Consider the following 19,286-nt stretch of genomic DNA (forward strand, 5'->3'; position numbering starts at 1 on the left):
CAAAATATTAATTATGTATGATGACCGGGCCACCGGGCCGACTTCGGGTGACCCGAGCTATGGCCCGGACCCGACCCGAAATAATGACCGGGTCTATTTTTGAGACCCGTACCCGACCCTAAACCCGATGAAATCACACCAATTTAGTCCCTAAAGTGTTCGGGACCGGGCCGGGCCTTCGGGCCGGGCCGGGTCTGTGCACCCCTACATTCAAGTGAGAATAATTGAAAAATACAATCTGATCTATTAGTATAATTGACGGCAGGATAATATTAAATCACTTTTATAAACGTTCAGTATACAAATAGGACGATTTAAACGTTAGGGATACAAATAGAACTTACCCCAAATATTAGGGACAAAAACGATACTTTACTAAAAAAAAAAATCAGAACATTTGTCCCTAAGCCAAAAGCATTGTATTGCTGAGAGATTTTAAATAAGCAAAATAAATAGCTGAAACAACAAAACATATGTCCTTAACTCCTAGAGATAATATCCACACTAGCAAAGTCTAAGTTATCCAATACCAATTCTTCTTAGGTGGCCTAAGCCTTAGAGGCTTTAAACTTAGAGTGAACACAAATTAGACAAGCTTTGATGACAGTCCCTGAACTTGCAACAAATATTGTCTTTGCTGATGTTACACCATCTTTAGTCGTTGAATTTGTTATATCAGTTATTGGTCCATTTGATGGGTTTGGTGAGTCATAAGGTCGTAACTGTTTGATTTGGAAGAGTAATAAAAGGTTTCAGCTGAGATGAATTATTCCTAAAAAATATAGATTTTGGTTCAGTGGAGCATGTGAAATGATATTTTTTTGGATAAATTAAAGGAGGACAAATTGATTTCTGACCATTGTCCTTAGAGGGACAAATTGATCCCTGACCATTGCTCATAGGAAGACAAATTGACCCTTGACCATTGCCCATTCGCTAGTGTTGAGTTTGGAAAACTTACATTTAATTGAAATGATGATCAAACATTATTAAAATATTGATTAAAAAATTATTAAATTGTTATATGCTTCCAATGGTTTTTTTGATATTTTTGTTCAAGTGTGCAGAAAGTTTATGATCAGGCCAAAATTGATTCAAGCCCATTGTGATTAAAGTTTGTCCATCCTTCATGCAAAAATATTTCATTCTATATGGCTGAATGTTAATAAAATAATAAAACAAATTGGGCCAAGAAAGTAGTACAAAGCCCAAGTCAACATTTTCTTGGACCAACAAATCCCTTGGTTCGAATTGGATGAAGAAAGAAATGGAGCATGCACTCTTCGGTTACCTACTCCATTGGTTAATGGAATTCAAATTTCAATTCAATCGATTGAATGCATAGGTAACCGAAACTCAAAATTAAATTGGGTTTAATATTGCATTAAAAGCTTTGTCTCGTCTCTCTCCTCTCTCTTGTCTTTCGGTCATATCAATCAAACAGAGAAAAAGATAGAAGTCATCAGAAGAAAAAGAAGTTACAAGAAAAGCCTATGGAAGAAAGGCTATGAGGAAGGAATATCTAAAGTAAGGCAAGGCAAGATCTTTGCCATTGAAGGCAAGATTTTGAAGAAGAGCTTCCAGATCCTCCATACCAAGAAAATAAAGGATCCGCCTCTGTCAGAGAAGAAGATCTCAGTTGCAAAAGTTCATTTCCATTTTTGTTCATCAAAGAAAGAAGATAGCCTCTAGAGCTACGTATAGGAAGGAGCAAAAATGGAAGAAAAGAAACGGCTCTGGGTCAGAAGATCATGAAGGGTCCGAATCCTTTCTTGGAGCCAAAGACAAGATCAAGGGTTCAGATTGAAGGAGCTTGATGAAAAAGGGTTGAGAGAGGTACATGCATGCTGGTTTTTGGTTTTTCCTCTCTCTTCTCTCTGTCCGAACCGCTGCTTTTTTGGTTGGAGAAGAAGTTGCTTGGTTAAACCGGTCTCAACCTTGGAAGCTTCCCCTTCTATATTAAGGGTGAACGGCCAAGGGTTGAGATCAAGGAGAGAAAGTGAAAGCACAGAGTTCTCATAGCCACCCGAGCTTCCTGAGTTCTTCTCCTTCAAAGATGTTCATTTTGTTTTCTTTTTCTTACTTTTGTCTATCTGAGTCTCATGGTGAAAAAGGCAAACATGGTGAGGTTTGTAAGAAAAAGCCAGTGAGAGGAAAAAGACAGTGATCAAAATTAGAGAAAAAGTCATAGATGTCCCAAAGTTTTTTTATATATCTGTATGTTGTGTTTCATGATCCTGTGGGGATTTTCTTACAAGTTGGGTTAGCACTTTGCGGTTGAAAGCTAGGTTTTGAGTCCTAGTCAAATTCAGATTGGGTGTAAAATCTGGATTTGTCCAAGATAGGAATGTGTAGTTTATATGAGATATTGGTGTTTGTAATGTTGTGATAACATAGTGAAATTCTATCATTGTTGTGATGGAGACTGGATGTAGGCCACATTGCACCTAGTAGCTGAACCAGGATACATCTGCTGTTAATTCTTCTTCCTTACTCCTTTCTCTGTTTCTGTTTACCAGGAGACAAAAACAAAAATATCTCACAACTCGGTACGAGACGAAACAAAAGTGTTTCTCAACTCGACATGAGACAAAAAGCAGAAATATCTCCTGAAGTTCCTTTAAAAAGTCAGAAATTAATTTTCAGTAAAAAAGGGCTATGATTCAACCCCCTCTTCTCTTAGCCACTGATTACCATCAATTGGTATCAGAGCTTGGTCTCAAAGAAATCAAGCTTTACAATTTGGAGAAAAGATCCTGATGGCAGTCAATAGTGGTTCAAATCTGGTGGCCTATACTCTGACAGAAGGGCAGTCAAGCAACAAACCCCCATTCTTCAATGGGAAAAACTACAGCTACTAGAAAGAAAGAATGAAGATCTTTGTTCAGTCTGTAGATTACAGGCTTTGGAAAATAATCCTGGAAGGTCCACAATTTCCAACCACCACAGGAGCTGATGGAGTGCTTGTTCCCAAGGATGAGGCCGATTGAAATGAAGATGATAGAAAGAAATAGAGTTCAATGCTAAAGCTGTCAACTTGCTCAACTGTGTTGTCAATTTCGAGGAATACCGACAGGTATCAAGAAGCACAACAGCAAAGAAAATCTGGGATAAGCTTCAAGTTACTCATGAAGGCACAACCCAAGTCAAAAGATCTAGAATAGACATGCTGAACAGAGACTACAAAATGTTCTCAATGAAGGAAGGAGAAACAATTGATGAAATATTTGAAAGATTCAACATTATCATCACTGGCTTGGATGCTATGGGAATCAGACATCCAGAATCTGTGCTTGTGAGGAGAATATTGAGAAGTCTCACGAAAGAGTGAGAAACCAAGGCTATAATAATAGCTGAGAGTAGTGGTATTGATGAAATGACATATGATGATCTGAGAGAAAATTTACTTGCTTTTGAAAACACTTATTTAAAGAGAGATACTAAAAAGAAATGAGTTGCTCTCAAATCAGTCACTGAATCTCTGGATGATGAATCCAGTGATAATTTATTTGACGATGACTTTGTTTTGTTTGCCAAGAAATTCAAGAAAATGATGAAGCTGAAGGAACAGAACAAAGGAGGCAATTCAAGGAAACCAAAGAGGGACCCAAGCAAGGTGATCTGCTATAACTGTAAGGAAACTGGACACTTCAAGTTTGATTGTCCTAAACTAAAAAAGGAGGACAGACCGAAAAAAGAAAAGAGGAAAGGACTCATGGCATCATGGGAAGACTTGGAGAATGATTCGGATGAAGAAGAGGAAACTGAAACCAAGTCCCAAACTTGTCTCATGGCCGACATAGTAAACGAGGTAATATTTCCTGAACCTTCAACTGAAGACCTTCATCTTATGATAGATCATCTCAATGAAAAAATCAGATGCTTCTTAAAAGAAAACTATGATATCTTGAATCTCAAGTTACCATTCTAAAAGCAGAAAATAGTTTTCTCAAAGATAAATTAAGGGAAGCCGAAACTGCTATTGATCTTGTTGAAGAAAACAAGCCGTTAAAAGCTGAACTTAAGAGCTGTGAGTATCATCATTTTGTGATTGAAAATCTAAATTATTTTGAGGAAAATGAGTGGCTGCATAAAGAGGTAAAAAGACTTAAAGAAGACTTAGCCAACTTTGCTCAAAGTTTTGAAAATTTAAATCAACTCTTAGCTAGTCAAAAACCTCTTTATGATAAAGATGGTTTGGATTTTCACAAATCAGAAAAATTTATTGAAAAATATTCTTTTACCAACATGGCATTCTCTTCGGATGACATAAGGTTTCAAAAACCAACAAGCTTTAAAAAGCAGCAACACAAAAAATTTTGTAGATTATGCAATTGAAATGGATATTTTCCTATTCAATGCTTCATAAATGAAAGGATAATTGGAGATAAAGTTTACAAGATTGTTTGTGATTATAATGGCTTGGGACAAGGGAGATGGTTTGACATTAAAGGATCCAAAAAGATTTGGATACCTAAGGTCACTTAAGTGTTTTTGTAGGTTTGCCTAGCATCCAAAAGAAAGGATAATATGTGGTATATGGATAGTGGGTGCTCTAGGCATATGACCGGGAAGTCAACAATCTTCATCAAGCTTGATGAGTATGATGGAGGTTTTGTTACTTTCGATGACAATAGAAAGGGAAAAATAGTGGCAATAGGTATAGTGGGTAAGAACTTCTCTTCTTTCATTAATGATGTTTTGTTTGTTGACGGATTAAAGCACAATCTACTAAGCATTAGCCAATTGTGTGATATTAGATATTTGGTTATTTTTAGAAAATTGGATTGCTTGGTTATTTGTGAAAAATCTGGTCATATTTTGTTTGAAGCAAAAAGATACAATAATGTGTATAGATTAACTCTAGAGGATTTAAAGGATCAAAAAGTAACTTGTTTTACCTCTCTTGAATCTGAAAAATGGCTTTGGCATAAGAACTTGGGACATGCAAGCATGTACCAAATTTTTAAGCTTGTTAAAAAGAATTTAGTTAGAGGAATTCCAAATATTAAATTTGATAGAGATATTACTTGTGATGCTTGTCAACTAGGAAAACAAGTAAGATCATCTTTTAAATTCAAAGATGGAATTTTCACTAAAAGGCCATTAGAAATGTTACATATTGATCTTTTTGGTCCTACCAGAACACAAAGTTTGGGAGGAAAACATTATAGTTTGGTAGTGGTGGATGATTACTCTAGATTTGGTTGGGTTCTTTTCTTAGCTCATAAAAATGATACGTTCTATGCTTTTTTCTCTCTTTGCAAAAAGATTCAAAATGAAATTTTAAAATTGCCCACTTGAGAAGTGATCATGGAAAGGAATTTGAAAACCAAGATTTTAAAAATTTTTGTGATGAATTTGGAATAGCACATAACTTTTCATGCCCAAGAACACCTTCACAAAATGGGGTTGTTGAAAGAAGGAATAGAAGCCTTCAAGAAATGACTAAGGCAATGCTTTGTGAAAATGATGTTCCAAAGTTTTTGTGGGCTAAAGCTGTAAATACAACTTGTTATATTCTAAATAGAACCATCATTAGAAAAGGTTTAAAGAAAACTCCATATGAGTTTTGGAAAGGAACACCACCTAATCTTAAGTATTTTCATATTTTTGGATGCAAATGTTTTGTACTTAACAATAAAGAAAATCTTAAAAATTTTGATCCAAAATCTTCTGAAGGAATGATTGTTGGATTCTCCGCCACTAGCAAAGCGTTTAGGTTTTACCTCAAAAAACATAGAACAATTGAGGAATCCATACACGTGTCTTTTTGTGATTCTAACTCTATTCCAAGTGCTATGTTAGATGATGATGCAGGTAGTAAAACTGATATGAACCAACAAGCCAATCAACAAAATCCCAAATCTGTCTCAGTTGTTGAATCTGTCTGTCCAGAAACTTCTCTTCAGAATGAAGGAGACATTTCTGTTTTGTCTATTGAACAAGCCAGAGAATCCAGAACAGAGTTTTCTACTGAAACTCGTCAAGGCAGAACCTTTCCTCAAAGGCCACGTGAATGAAAATTTTTGAAGGATTACTCTTATGAATTCATAATTGGAGATCCTTCACAAGGCATAACCACTAGATCCTTAAGTAAGAAGCAAATGGAAACAAGCAATGTTGCCTACTTGTCCCAATTGGAACCTCTTAATGTGAAGCAAGTTCTTGAAGACTCATCATGGGTTAAAGCCATGGAAGAAGAGCTATCACAATTTGATAAGAATGAGGTTTCGACCCTTGTACCGAATTCCTATGGTAAAAAGGTAACCGGTACAAAATGGATTTTCAAAAATAGATTGGGTAAAGATGGTAGTGTTGTTTGTAACAAGGCTAGACTAGTGGCCCAAGGTTACGATCAAGAGGAAGGTATTGATTTTGATGAGTCATTTGCTCTGGTAGCAAGAATGGAAGCAATTAGGTTGCTTCTAGTCTATGCTGCCCACAAAGGTTTCAAAATATTTCAAATGGATGTCAAATGTGCTTTTCTTGATGTCTTTATAGATAGGGAAGTATTTGTGGCATAATCCCCTAGTTTTGAAAGCAAAGTTTTTCCAAATCATGTTTTTAAACTTTCAAAGGCCCTTTACGGTCTTAGGCAAGCTCCTAGAGCTTGGTATGAAAGGCTTAGTGTCTTCTTGTTAAAAAATAATTTTCAAAGGGTACCACCGATACTACTTTGTTTATAAAAGAATCTAATGATGATATCTTACTTGTTCAAGTTTATGTGGATGACATTGTGTTTGGTTCGGCCAATGAATCCTTGTGTGAAGAGTTTGGAAAACTTATGACTAGTGAGTTTGAAATGAGTTTAATGGGAGAATTAAATTTCTTTCTTGGTCTTCAAATCAAACAAACTCCTAGTGGTATTTTTATTCACCAAGAAAAATATGCCAAAGAGTTAATCAAGAAATTTGGTCTTGAAAATTCCAAACCAATGGGAACTCCTATGCATCCAAACACTAAACTTGACAAGGATGAAAATAGCAAAGATGTGGATGAAACAAAGTATAGAGGAATGATAGGATCACTCATGTATCTTACATCCTCTAGGTTGGATATTGTTCAAAATGTGGGTGTATGCTATAGATTTCAATCTCACCCAAAAGAATCCCATCTTTCGGCCGTTAAAAAAATCATTAGATACATTATGGGCACATGTGATCTTGGATTATGGTATCCTAAATCTAATGAGTTTTGTGTAGTAGGTTTTGTGATGCAGATTACGCGGGAGACCGAGTGGATAGAAGAAGCACGTCCGGAATGTGTTGCCTCCTTGGAAGTTCACTTAACATGTGGTCAAGCAATAAGCAAGCCACTGTTGCTTTATCTACGGCTGCTTGTTGCTCTCAACTCTTATAGCTTAAAACTCAATTGGAAGATTACAAATTGAAAATCAATAGTATATATTTATTTTGTGATAATATGAGTGCAATAAATATTTCAAAAAATTCTGTACTGTACTCTAGAACCAAGCACATTGAGGTTCGATATCACTTTATTAAGGAACATGTGCAAAAGGGTACTATTGATATCCAATTTGTAAAATCTGAAGAGCAACTTGCTGACATTTTCATGCCTGTGTGTGCTTCTGTCTCGTAGGCAGCAGGGAGACAAATCTGGACAAGTGATAAACAAGTCATTAAAAAGGGGGAGACTGAAGTCTGGTACCTTGGACCCAAGCCTGTTCAACCACCTTAAGCCCACTCTGTGATACTGGCTTATTATTTTTGGTATCATAAATTTATTGTTTTAAATAGTTTATTTTAAGAAGGTTTTCACATCATACCTTCTAAAAGAGGAGTTTTGTCAAATCAAATCTTTTTCCTATAACTTCTCCCACTTTTCAAGGAAAGGTCTTTTCAATTATTCTTTTTTATTTTTAAAATCCTTATTGAAAACCATTTTCATTGAATGATAATGGATTTAAATGAGATATCTTCCACTAAGCATTTATGATGGTGTAACCTCTCTCCACCTTCCACTCTCTTCGGCACTCTCTTCATCTTCTCTTTCTCCATTTTACTTCCTTCAACATGAGAAAGAAACTCCCTACCTGAAGAAGCACCCAAACCCCCATTCCTAAAAATCCTCCATCATCCAAAGGACCTTAAACCCACACTCACATACACATTCACTCTCACTCATCTTCTTTACCCTCCTCTCATTCCACTGCTTCTATGGCTAGAAAAGTCATACATCCAAAGGGTTCTACACACAAAGAAGGCAAATCATCACAGAAGAAGGTTTCAAAGGGGAAGGGGCCTATCCCCAAAGAAGACGAAGACTCTCCCTCTTCACCTTCCCGCCGCTCTCCACCGCCATGGTGCTCCACCCCTCATCCAACGGGCCGCTCTGCCCCATCTCAGCATCCTAAGCGGACTGTTTTTCATGACACCCGAGAACCACCGAACATTGATTCTCTGGATTTCAAGAATAAATATGGTAAAAGCCATTCTCATTATGACCCTTACCGCTTTATCTCCTGTGTGGCTTATGAGTTTCATTTCCAAGTTTTGGTAAACCACCCCTTATGTGCCTCATTTGTTGTTAATCTGAAAAATCTTGCTGAGAAAGGAATTGATTTTACAACATATTTTTATGAGTTAAAATGGACTCCCATTTTTAAAATCCGAAAACATGTTTATCCAAACTTGGTTCGTGAGTTTTATGCAAACTTGATTTTTCATGATGGTGAACTCCATTCTTATGTGAAAAATGTTCATCTTTCTCTAAATAATGAAACCATAAGTACTGCGTTGGGATATAAAGATGTGGGGGCCAGGGCCTATATGTCTGGAAAATGGGATCAACATGTTGGTATTTCCCTACAAGACGCCCTGGCTCGGGTATGTGAAAATTTCTCTTCTCTGGATGGTACCACTTTAACTCATAAGGCTCTTGGTCCTGTTCAAGCTCTGTTGCATCGGATAATCAATCATGTCATAATGCCACAGAGTGGCTCTTATCAAAGAGTAATAGTTTGTGATACTCTTGTGTTGTTTGCCATTCTGTTTTCTGCCCCTATTTCATTTGCATATCTCATGATTAGGCATATGTGGGACTGTGTCCGAAGTGACAAAAAGTGCAATCTCCCTTATGGCATATTTTTGACATGTATCTTTGAGTACTTTCAAGTTGATCTAAGTAATGAGCCAGTGAAGAATCGGGTTTCTACTATCAAAGGTGGGGGAGTTCCCGAGTCAGCTAAAGGGAAAAAGGCAAAGAGTTCAAAGGCATCAGTGTTCACTGATAGTGAAGATGAAAGTTTTCGTCCTATTGAAACCTCTGACAAGTCTCGATTCTCAAAAACAATAAAGGATGTCCTCACTGAGTTCTCCAATATGTCCAATTTGATGGTTAAATCATACAAAGAGGCTAGAAAGCAAGCCTTTAAGAATAAAAAAGCCTGGACAAAGTGCCATGAAAGGGTGAATTTGCTTATCAAGACTTGGAGACTGTTGACAAGGACACGGCCAATTCCAAAGAAGAAGAAGATCTTCTTGATTCTGATGTCAACTTGTCTGATGCCTAAGATTTGATCTCTGTTGTTTCTGCCTATAGACTCACTTTATTCTACTACATTGGGACTTAGTTTCATTTGAATTGTTTTATTTTGGAATGACTGTAACCAAATACTTTGATATTATTTATGGTTTAAATGTTATGTACTACATTGCTTCTCTCTATGTTTTTGCAGGGTCCCTCCTTGATGACAAAAGGGAGAGGAAAAGATTGGCTGAATTGAAACTGAAATTAAAACTGCTAACTACTGCTGTTGGTTGTTTTGTGCTCTGCTTAAGCTGCTGAATGCTATGTTTAATGCTCTGTTTTACTATTTTTTATGCTCTGTTTTGCTCTAATCTGATTCTCTGTGTCATGGTCATATGCTGTGTTGTGATCTGATTCGGCCTTGAGCATTGAATTGTTTGATAAAATTATTTGCTCAAATCTATCTTGGGCTACTTGACTAATAGAGCTTTATTAATCCCTTTTTAATTGGTTTCATATGCATTCTCTTGTGAAACTCAGGTTTTGTTTAAAGGTTTCGTTTCTTGAAAATCTTTTAACCATCTTTTAGGAACTGTTAAAGATTGTACATAGGCATTGTTTCTATGAATATTTTGTTAGAAACAGGATAATCAAAGCACACATTTAGGGGGAGCATATTGAACAATGGAAGGGGGGAGGATTCGGTCAAAACCATTAAAGGGAAGTTCTCTAAATCCTAATCCTTTCAATTCAGTTTTAATAATGTTTGCCATCAAGGGGGAGATTTGAGTTTGGAAAACTTACATTTAATTGAAATGATGATCAAACATTATTAAAATATTGATTAGAAAATTATTAAATTGTTATATGCTTCCAATGGTTTGTTTGATATTTTTGTTCAAGTGTGCAGAAAGTTTATGATCGGGCCAAAATTGATTCAAGCCCACTGTGATTAAAGTTTGTCCAGCCTTCATGCAAAAATATTTCATTCTATATGGCTGAATGTTAATAAAATAATGAAACAGATTGGGCCAAGAAACTAGTACAAATCCCAAGTTAGTATTCTCTTAGACCAACAAATCCCTTGGTCCGAATTGGATGAAGAAAGAAATGGAGCATTCACTCTTCGGTTACCTACTCCATTGGTTAATGGAATTCAAATTTCAATTCAATTGATTGTATGCATAGGTAACCGAACTCAAAATTAAATTGGGTTTAATATTGCATTAAAAGCTTTGTCTCTTCTCTCTCCTTTCTCTTGTCTTTCGGTTATATCAATCAAACAGAGAAGAAGATAGAAGTCATTAGAAGAAAAAGAAGTTACAAGAAAAGCTTATGGAAGAAAGGCTATGAGGAAGGAAGATCTAAAGTAAGGCAAGGCAAGATCTTTGCCATTGAAGGCAAGATTTTGAAGAAGAGCTTCAAGATCCTCCATACCAAGAAAAGAAAGGATCCGCCTCTATTAGAGAAGGAGATCTCAGTTGCAAAAGTTCATTTCTATTTTTGTTCATCAAAGAAAGAAGATAGCCTCTAGAGCTACGCATAGGAAGGAGCAAAAATGGAAGAAAAGAAGCGGCTCTGGGTCAAAAGATCATCAAGGGTCCGAATCCTTTCTTGGAGCCAAAGACAAGATCAATGGTTCAAATTGAAGGAGCTTGATGAAAAAGGTTGAGAGAGGTACATGCATGTTGGTTTTTAGTTTTCCCTCTCTCTTCTCTCTTTCCGAGCCACTGCTATTTTTGGTTGGAGAAGAAGTTGCTTGGTTGAACCGGTTTCAATCTTGGAAGCTTCCCCTTCTATATTAAGGGTGAACGGCCAATGGTTGAGATCAAGGAGAGAAAGTGAAAGCACAGAGTTCTCATAGCTACCCGAGCTTCCTGAGTTCTTCTCCTTCAAAGATGTTCATTTTGTTTTCTTTTTCTTAGTTTTGTCTGTCTTAGTCTCATGGTGAAAAAGGCAAACATGGTAAGGTTTGTAAGAAAAAGTCAGTGAGAGGAAAAAAGGCAGTGATCAAAATTAGAGAAAAAGTCATAGATGTCTCAGAGTTTCTTTGTACATCTGTATGTTGTGTTTCATGATCCTGTGGGGATTCCCTTGCAAGTTAGGTTAGCACTTTGCGGTTGAAATTTAGGTTTTGAGTCCTAGTCAAATTCAGATTGGGTGTAGAATCTAGATTTGTCCCAGATAGGAATGGGTAGTTCCTAGGGATATATTGGTGTTTGTAATGTTGTGATAATATAGTGAAATTCCATCATTGTTGTAATGGAGACTGGATGTAGGCCATATTACACCTAGTGGCTGAACCAGGATACATCTGGTGTAAATTCTTCTTCCCTACTCCTTTCTCTGTTTCTATTTACCAGGAGACAAAAACAAAAATATCTCACAACTCAGTACGAGACAAAACAAAAGTGTCTCTCAACTCAACACGAGACAAAAAGCAGAAATATCTTCTGAAGTTCCTTTAAAAAGTCAAAAATTAATTTTCAGTGAAAAGGGGCTAAGATTCAACCCTCTCCCCCTTCTGTTAGCCACTGATTACCATCAGCCAGCATAACACTTATCGGAAACTCAGTGTCCACATCAGCAACATTAAGTGTCACATAGGTCTTTTCTGTTAAGTTTAGTGAGGAAAAATGATAGAGGGATCGCCATGACTCATAGCAGACAGGAACAAGGACCAGGACAGGTCTATCTTTCCTACACGAATCTCCTTGTCATATTTTAAAATGGACAGAGACCGGAATTGATGTTTACTTAATAAAGTTGATGAAACTGTGCAAGAGCATATGAAACTATTGTAAAACTTAGAATACAAGTAGAATTGCAGAAAGTTGTGGTGCAGATAGTACTACAAAAATTCTAGAGTAAGTGGATTTACTAGAGAAATTGCGAAAACTTGGGTTAAAAAAAATTGTAGATGCAGATAGAACTATAAAAAATTATGAAGCAGACAGAACTATTAGATAATAAAAAGATTAGTGCTGCTGGTGACAAATCTAGTTTCAGAATGATGACAAACTTAATGATAAAATAGATAATAGGGCATAAATTCCCTTTTAAAGATAAATTGCTTGAGTGGTCTATCGAGGTATTTAAATTTCAAATTGGAATGCCATTTGTTTCTTTTAAGCTTGGCGGGAGATAAGGAATATAAAGGTGGTAATGATGATGGTGTCATGACAATCGGGCTAAAAGATGATGGTCAAAAGAAGATATAAAAATATGAAAAATTATAGTGTGAATACCTATTCTGATCCCTGATAATTCTTTTGAAGTTTTGAGGCTCCCGAAAAAAAAAATATCCTTTCTAGCTCTTGATATTTAACTTTGTGAGACTGATTAGCCCATCTCACTACAAGATTAATATTTATTTGAGGGAGTATTTTGGTGTAGGTTTCTAAAAACCTCCACAATACATTTTATTTATGGCAATTTAAAAAACCTCCACTAATAATTAATTAAAATTAAGTTTTGAAACAAAACCTAATTTCCCCAATTTTTCAAAATGAGACTGAGTTAGCTACTTAGCTGCGACTGAGGTAGGTGAGAGAGAACCCTTCTACCGCCATTTTTGCCGTCATTTCTGCTGCCATTTCCGCCGCCGGCACCGTCACCACTGCCGTGTCTGTTGCGGTAGAGAGCTTCTTGATTGAGCCACCTCTTTTATCAACGCGTTTTCAGATTTGTTCTTCTATTCGGTTATTGCTGCCACAGCGGAGTTTCCACCGCCGTTGTTGCTGCCGTCGTTTCCATCACCATTGCCATTGTTGTTGCTGCCGCCTTTGCCATGGTAGAACGCTTCTGGATCGAGTCACCTCCTCTGTCAACACGTTTTCAGATCTGTTCGGTTCCAAGCTTCTTCTTCGACGCAACTTCTCTCCCTCCATATTTCTCCTTCGAGCTGCCACAGGTACTTCTTCTTCGCTATTAATTTGTTGATATCTCTTCTCTATTAACAAGCTCTGAATAAGAATCTCTATATAGTTTTCTTATAGTTTTCTTTTCTTGTTCAAGATAGATTGTTCTATATCTCTTCAAAGCTAAAGCCTGTGAGTTATTTAGTCGCTTATAGAAAGCATGGAAGTACCTTTGTTTCTGATTCTATTGTCTCAGTTTTGAATCTTTGCTGTGAATAGGGCCTATTGAGATGAACTTTGGTGTGTAAGCTTCCCCATTCAACTTGAATAGATGAGAAGGAACCTTGTAAATGCAACATTCATCAAGCACCAATGGTTCAAAATGTTCTGAAATGTTAATCAATATTTCCTGAATCTTAGGTTTTGTTTCTCCTTCTAAAGCATTACTGTTGTTAATGTTTGGAGAAGCCATTGCAACCTAACTTCTCTTCTTGCCTAATAGAATCCATCACAAAGTGAATATTCAATAAATCACTTAGCTTCAAATATATATTAACATATATAATCTTGAAAGGGTAAAAAATTAAACTGAATCTCTTTTAATTTATACAAAGCAGAGATATAAGAGAAATTCCCTGAATATATTTTACCAAATAGTAATGATTTTTTTCTCCGTAAAAGAACTTGCGATACCAATTAAAGTGCAAGAGCTAAAAGAACTTTGAGGATGATTAAATTTTCATGTAACATTGCCATGGAGATATTACTCTATTGTTTTACTTATTATAATATCCAAGTTGCTTACTGATGATGTTTCTATGAACTACTCAATAGGAAGTGAAGGGCATACACTAGAGGAAGCAAAGTCTATCAATCTGTCGTTGAGTGCATTGGGGAAGTGTATTAATGCACTTGCAGAGAATAGTGCACATGTGCCATTTCGTGACTCAAAGTTTACAAGATTGTTATGTGATTCATTTGGAGGTAATATGAAAGTGAATATAAGCTTTCTTTTAGCTTAGCTTGTCTAACATGAAGTATAATACATTGGAAATTGTGTCAATGATAAAATTCTCCATGTATGAATGAAAATTTTGCTTAACAAATAAAGGAGTAGATTTTGAATCTGTTAATAGAGAATACATTCTGAAGCTTGTATGTATTTGCTTAGTAGATAAAGGAGTAGATTTTAGCTAAATGTATTTGAAGTCTCTGAGTCATTGTGATTAAAAGGAAATTTTGGGTTGGAAGATTTTAGATAAATCTGTTCATTATAGATTAGAAATATTGTCAAGCATCTTTAGTTTTTGCCATGGCCCATGTGTCCTGACATCTAAAATGTTTTGCTGTTTTGTATGGATCTATATTAACTTAAAGACTTGATGCTTAATAATTAGCAAATGAAGGGAGTTAATTACTATAAATGGGAGGTTAGTAGTTTACATTTCACATGGCATTTTCTTGACATTTTTGTCTGACATCACAAATGCTCAAAGTTATTTTCTAATACACTAATTGTTCTAACTATAATGAAGCACTTGATTATTTTTGCTGACTTTACTGTCATGCTTTTGTAATAACAAACTAGTCTTATTCATAAAGGTATAAGAGTATTTTAATATTGGATATTGAACATGCATTTTTGTGAATTAAATGTGAATATTACCTGCTTGATATATAAATTTTGAGCAGGTTGTGTAGCTACTTTGCTGCCACAATTCTTGTATGATGATTTATACTTATGCTCGAACTTAAAATGTAGAGGATTTTTTACTATTCTCAATTCTAAGAGAGAATTTGTAACATTTGTCAATTTTGTAACTTTATTCATAAAAAACTTGTAACTTAATAACAATTTTTTGTAACAAGTTAAGAAATGAGTGAAAATCAATGGAGACTCATGATTTTTTTTGTCTCTTGTAACAAGTTAGTATAATGTCTAATTATCTTTTGTGTGCTTAACAGTTTTGTGTTTGTTAATATGCAGTCATGCCAAAGGGAAAGCGCATAAAAAATCCATTGAAGTTTGTAGATGAGAGGGAAAACAACAATGCTTCTCGTTCACTTCAACCTCCAGCACCAACAGCATCTGAAGATACCACTAGTGTAGAGGCTAGTGAGGCTCCTTTTCAAATTCCTTCTCAAGCCGCTGCAAATTCCATTTCATCTGATGGAGCCACACGTTGTTCTAACTCAAAGTCTTCATCTGCTTGGAATGTGGAGATAATTGGTATTAATTTATATTGCATAACTAGTGTAGAGGCAACTGATTCACAATATTAATTTTAATAGGTAGGAAAACTTTAAAAAATCCTCATAACTTAAAATGGTAAATGATGATAACTGCCTCTTTTTGAGATGTAAACCTCCCAATTTCACCAAAAAATTTCACTTACCACTCACTCATGCCTCAGATTATGATGATGGCTTTTTTTTCTTTTGCCCATTATTTGAGATTTATATATTATGGAAAACAATGGGATTGTAGCAGCATGTATATATGCTTCGGTGAACTTGAAGAGTCACTTACTAGCTAGATTATTATAACACTGTTCTTTTATTTATTTTTTTTAATTACCTGTTTCCTGTATTCATTTCTCCCATACCCCATGGTTCTAATGTCTTTTTCCAATCACTGCTTCTATTTGTAACAAATATTATACACTGTTATCATTTAAATCATTTTTATTTTTCTTAAGACTCTACAAATATAAAGAAGAAGGCTAAGATCAAAGTCAAGGATGTTTGCAACTTACCTATGGGAGACCGTGTAATTGTAGAGGTTGACGAAGAGGATGCATCATATGGTGAAGCACAAGGTTTACTTGCTGGCTATTGTGGTATATTAGCAACTAATGCACGTATCTTTCCAATTAGCTTTGAAAAGTGGTCGGGACAAGAAAATGGTGGCATGCCTAAGTCTTTCAAAGATGAGTGCTTTGATACAATGATAAAGGTAAAATCTATTTTATTTGAAACTTCTATTAGTTCAAGTAATTATTTATTTATTTATTTATTTATTTTTTTGTTTGAAGCCCCACTTCCATTTTACAAGCACAGAAAAGATTGCCTACAGGTATTGCATTTAAAGTATTGCAAAGAAGTGGGCAACATATAGGCAAAGATTGTGGAATGAGTTCTATGATCCAACCATGAGAAGAGAAGCATTGGTGAACAACGTGCCTGATGATGTTCCAAGAGATCAATGGGCTTGCTTTGTCAATTATCGACTAAAACCGTCTACAGTTGTAAGACACTAAACAATTTATTTAGTTATTGTTGTACTTTAATTAAAAAAAATTATTAATTGAAGTTATTATATTTATTTTTAGGAGCTTTGCATGAAAAATAAGGAAAATCGAAGCAAGCAAACCATTCCTCACACTTGTGGATCTAAATCCAACTCTCGGAGGCGACATGAGATGGTATATATATACACACACTTGGTACATGTGTGATTTTACTTGCATTATATATGTTAATTGTTTAACTCTTTATTCCTTCTTTTTTAGTACTTGAAAACGGGAAAGAAGCCTAGTAGAGGAATGATGTACATTGAAACACATAAGAGAAAGGATGGGTCTTTTGTAAATAACGAGGCATTAACTATAGTGGTAAGTGTTTTGTAAACCTTTGCTATCTTATCTTATTTTATTTGTATGTGATCATGTGAAAATGGGATTTGAGTGTAGTTGCTTGTGGATTGAGATATATAATGATTATAGAAAAGTGGTTCACTTCACTTGCATACACTTTTCATTTTAAATTTTTAGTTGTGATAATGGTCTAGGAACATTAGAATAATCATAATCTGCAATGCCATTGATTACATGTGTTGCTACTTTTAAATTGAATAGTATCTATTTACTACTTTTAAATAGGAACAAATTGAGCTAAATATGACACAGTCAAATACACAATTTGAGGTGTCCCCTAATGATGCTGTTGGTAAAGTTTTGGGGCCTGAACATTCTGGAAGAGTTCGTTGCATGGGCATGGGAGCAGCGCCTACAAATACCTTTAGGAATGTGAGAAGTCGGCTTAATGGGATGACCATCTCCACTAATTCAGCTGGATCTTCTTCGCCTACTACTGCTGCAATTTTACAGGAAAAGATCAATAATTTGGAGTCCGACTTACATAATTCACAGCAAGAGGTCATTAGTCTAGAGTCTAAGTTGCAGCAATCATTTGATAATGTGAAAGCATATCTAATGATGAAGGAAGGAGGAATTCCCGAAGCACTTGTTGGCTTCTTTTCTGCCCGCGAGGTAACTTTATAATAAATTCATTTGTTAGGAATATAAGTTTAGATGGAAAATACTCATTAATAGTGGAGTCTAATTATTGAAATTGAATATGTTCATATCATCAATTATTAGTGGTAACCCACGACTCTAGATGCCAAGAATTAGGCTGAGAATAGTTAAGAACATGGACATCACAATATTCTTGCATTCTGTTAGTGGTTGTTGTCCATTAAACATGGGAAACTACTCTGCTGCTACGTTTTGCAAGAGGAAGCTATAGTCATATATCATTCATTTCCCCAAAACAAATCAGCCTCACAAAAAGGTAACTATATTTTACTGAATTCGGCTGAACCCATGAACACCAATACATAAATAAACAATAGCTGCAATTTAGTTTTTCTGAAGCATCTAAAGTCCTGAAAGCCTCAATTGCAGTATCAATCAATATACAAGAATGTTTCCTCCTTAACTTCTAGTTTGTGACTTACGAGTTATGGCCAAGTCAAAAGAATCAATATTTTTGTTCATGTAAGAGCTAGGAAGATATATATAATAATAATTAGCCGAATTTCAGGAGTTCGGCACCAATTGGCAAAATAGTTGCGATAATTAGTTATTAGGCAATTACTTAATTATATCAATTTTGTCATAAATTAGTGCAAGTTGTCTCTGATCCTATTTTAGGATAATGATATTATTTTGTAGTAAGCAACCAAGCATATCTGCATGTTTTTGCCTCTTCAACTGTACAGCTACAGTTTTCTATTTTCTTACATTAGGTTTAGATGCTCTTTAAAATTGAGTTGTCAGGATTATATTGAATTATCTTGATGCTTAACTTTACTGAAATTATTAATAATATCTTATGTTTACATATAGGCTAATGATGCTGAAAGCGAGCCTACTACTCCCTTTGATGCTAGGAGATCAGTTGGTGATAGCAACGGACATCTGAGGACAAATATTTGAGATTTTTATGTAATTAGATGATATTGAAATATTGAATGTTTTTACTTTTTAAAGAAAAATAGTAATAGTTATGTAAAACAATACCATATGCAATTATGTTTGGAATTATTGACTTTGAGAATTTTTTTTAGATATAGAGTTATGTCTTATATTGAGGAATTGTGTTATAAAAGATTTAGTTTTTAAATTTTGATATTAAAAAATAAATTTCTAATTTGAGAGTATATAAATGAGATGAAATTGATGAATGATTTGAAATTAAAAATAAATAATTAATTATAGGATTTGTGGGGGTTTGAAAATCTCACAAAATAGTTAATTCTTGTTAAATTGAAAAATTAATTTGTGGGGGTTTTAAACTGCCACAAAAGTGATTTAAAATCGCCACAAAAATCTAATATAAAACCCCCACTAAACACACATAAAACCCCTCACTGAATAGATTGTGGAGGTTTTTAAAAACCCCCACAAAAGACCTCGTGGCACCTTAAATTTTGGGGGTTTTAGAAACCCACACAAACCATTTGGTGGAGGTTATAAACTTCCACAAATAAGAAAAAAATTGCCACAAATAAACAAACATCTTGTAGTGTCTGTTAATAATCTCTTTTCTGAACATACTTATGTGACACATTAATCACTAATATATCCTCCATTTAATTTTTATAAGTAAATGCAATTTAAAACCTACTAATGTTTCTTAGTTTTACAT

General features: G+C 35.1%; 1 protein-coding gene across 1 annotated transcript; it reads left to right on the forward strand.

The window, feature by feature from the left end:
* Positions 1-15,341: 15,341 nt before the first annotated feature.
* LOC107616411 (uncharacterized) lies at positions 15,342-18,574 on the forward strand. Its single transcript, XM_088500325.1, has 6 exons — positions 15,342-15,582; positions 16,052-16,308; positions 16,685-16,777; positions 16,865-16,966; positions 17,234-17,623; positions 18,485-18,574. Exons 1-6 carry the CDS (start codon positions 15,342-15,344, stop codon positions 18,572-18,574), a joined length of 1,173 nt encoding a protein of 390 aa, XP_088356451.1.
* Positions 18,575-19,286: the final 712 nt, after the last annotated feature.

Source organism: Arachis ipaensis, chromosome B9 (assembly GCF_059453495.1).
Source record: "Arachis ipaensis isolate K30076 ecotype BB chromosome B9, ASM5945349v1, whole genome shotgun sequence".
Taxonomy (NCBI): domain Eukaryota; kingdom Viridiplantae; phylum Streptophyta; class Magnoliopsida; order Fabales; family Fabaceae; genus Arachis; species Arachis ipaensis.

Bases quoted from the DNA above. Each gene is read 5' to 3' on its own strand.
- LOC107616411 (XM_088500325.1), top strand. From the start codon at position 15,342: ATGCCAAAGGGAAAGCGCATAAAAAATCCATTGAAGTTTGTAGATGAG. The intron at 16,309-16,684 runs GTAAAATCTATT...ATTTATTTTTAG, and splicing joins GCTTTGATACAATGATAAAG to GAGCTTTGCATGAAAAATAA. The intron at 16,778-16,864 runs GTATATATATAC...CTTCTTTTTTAG, and splicing joins CTCGGAGGCGACATGAGATG to TACTTGAAAACGGGAAAGAA.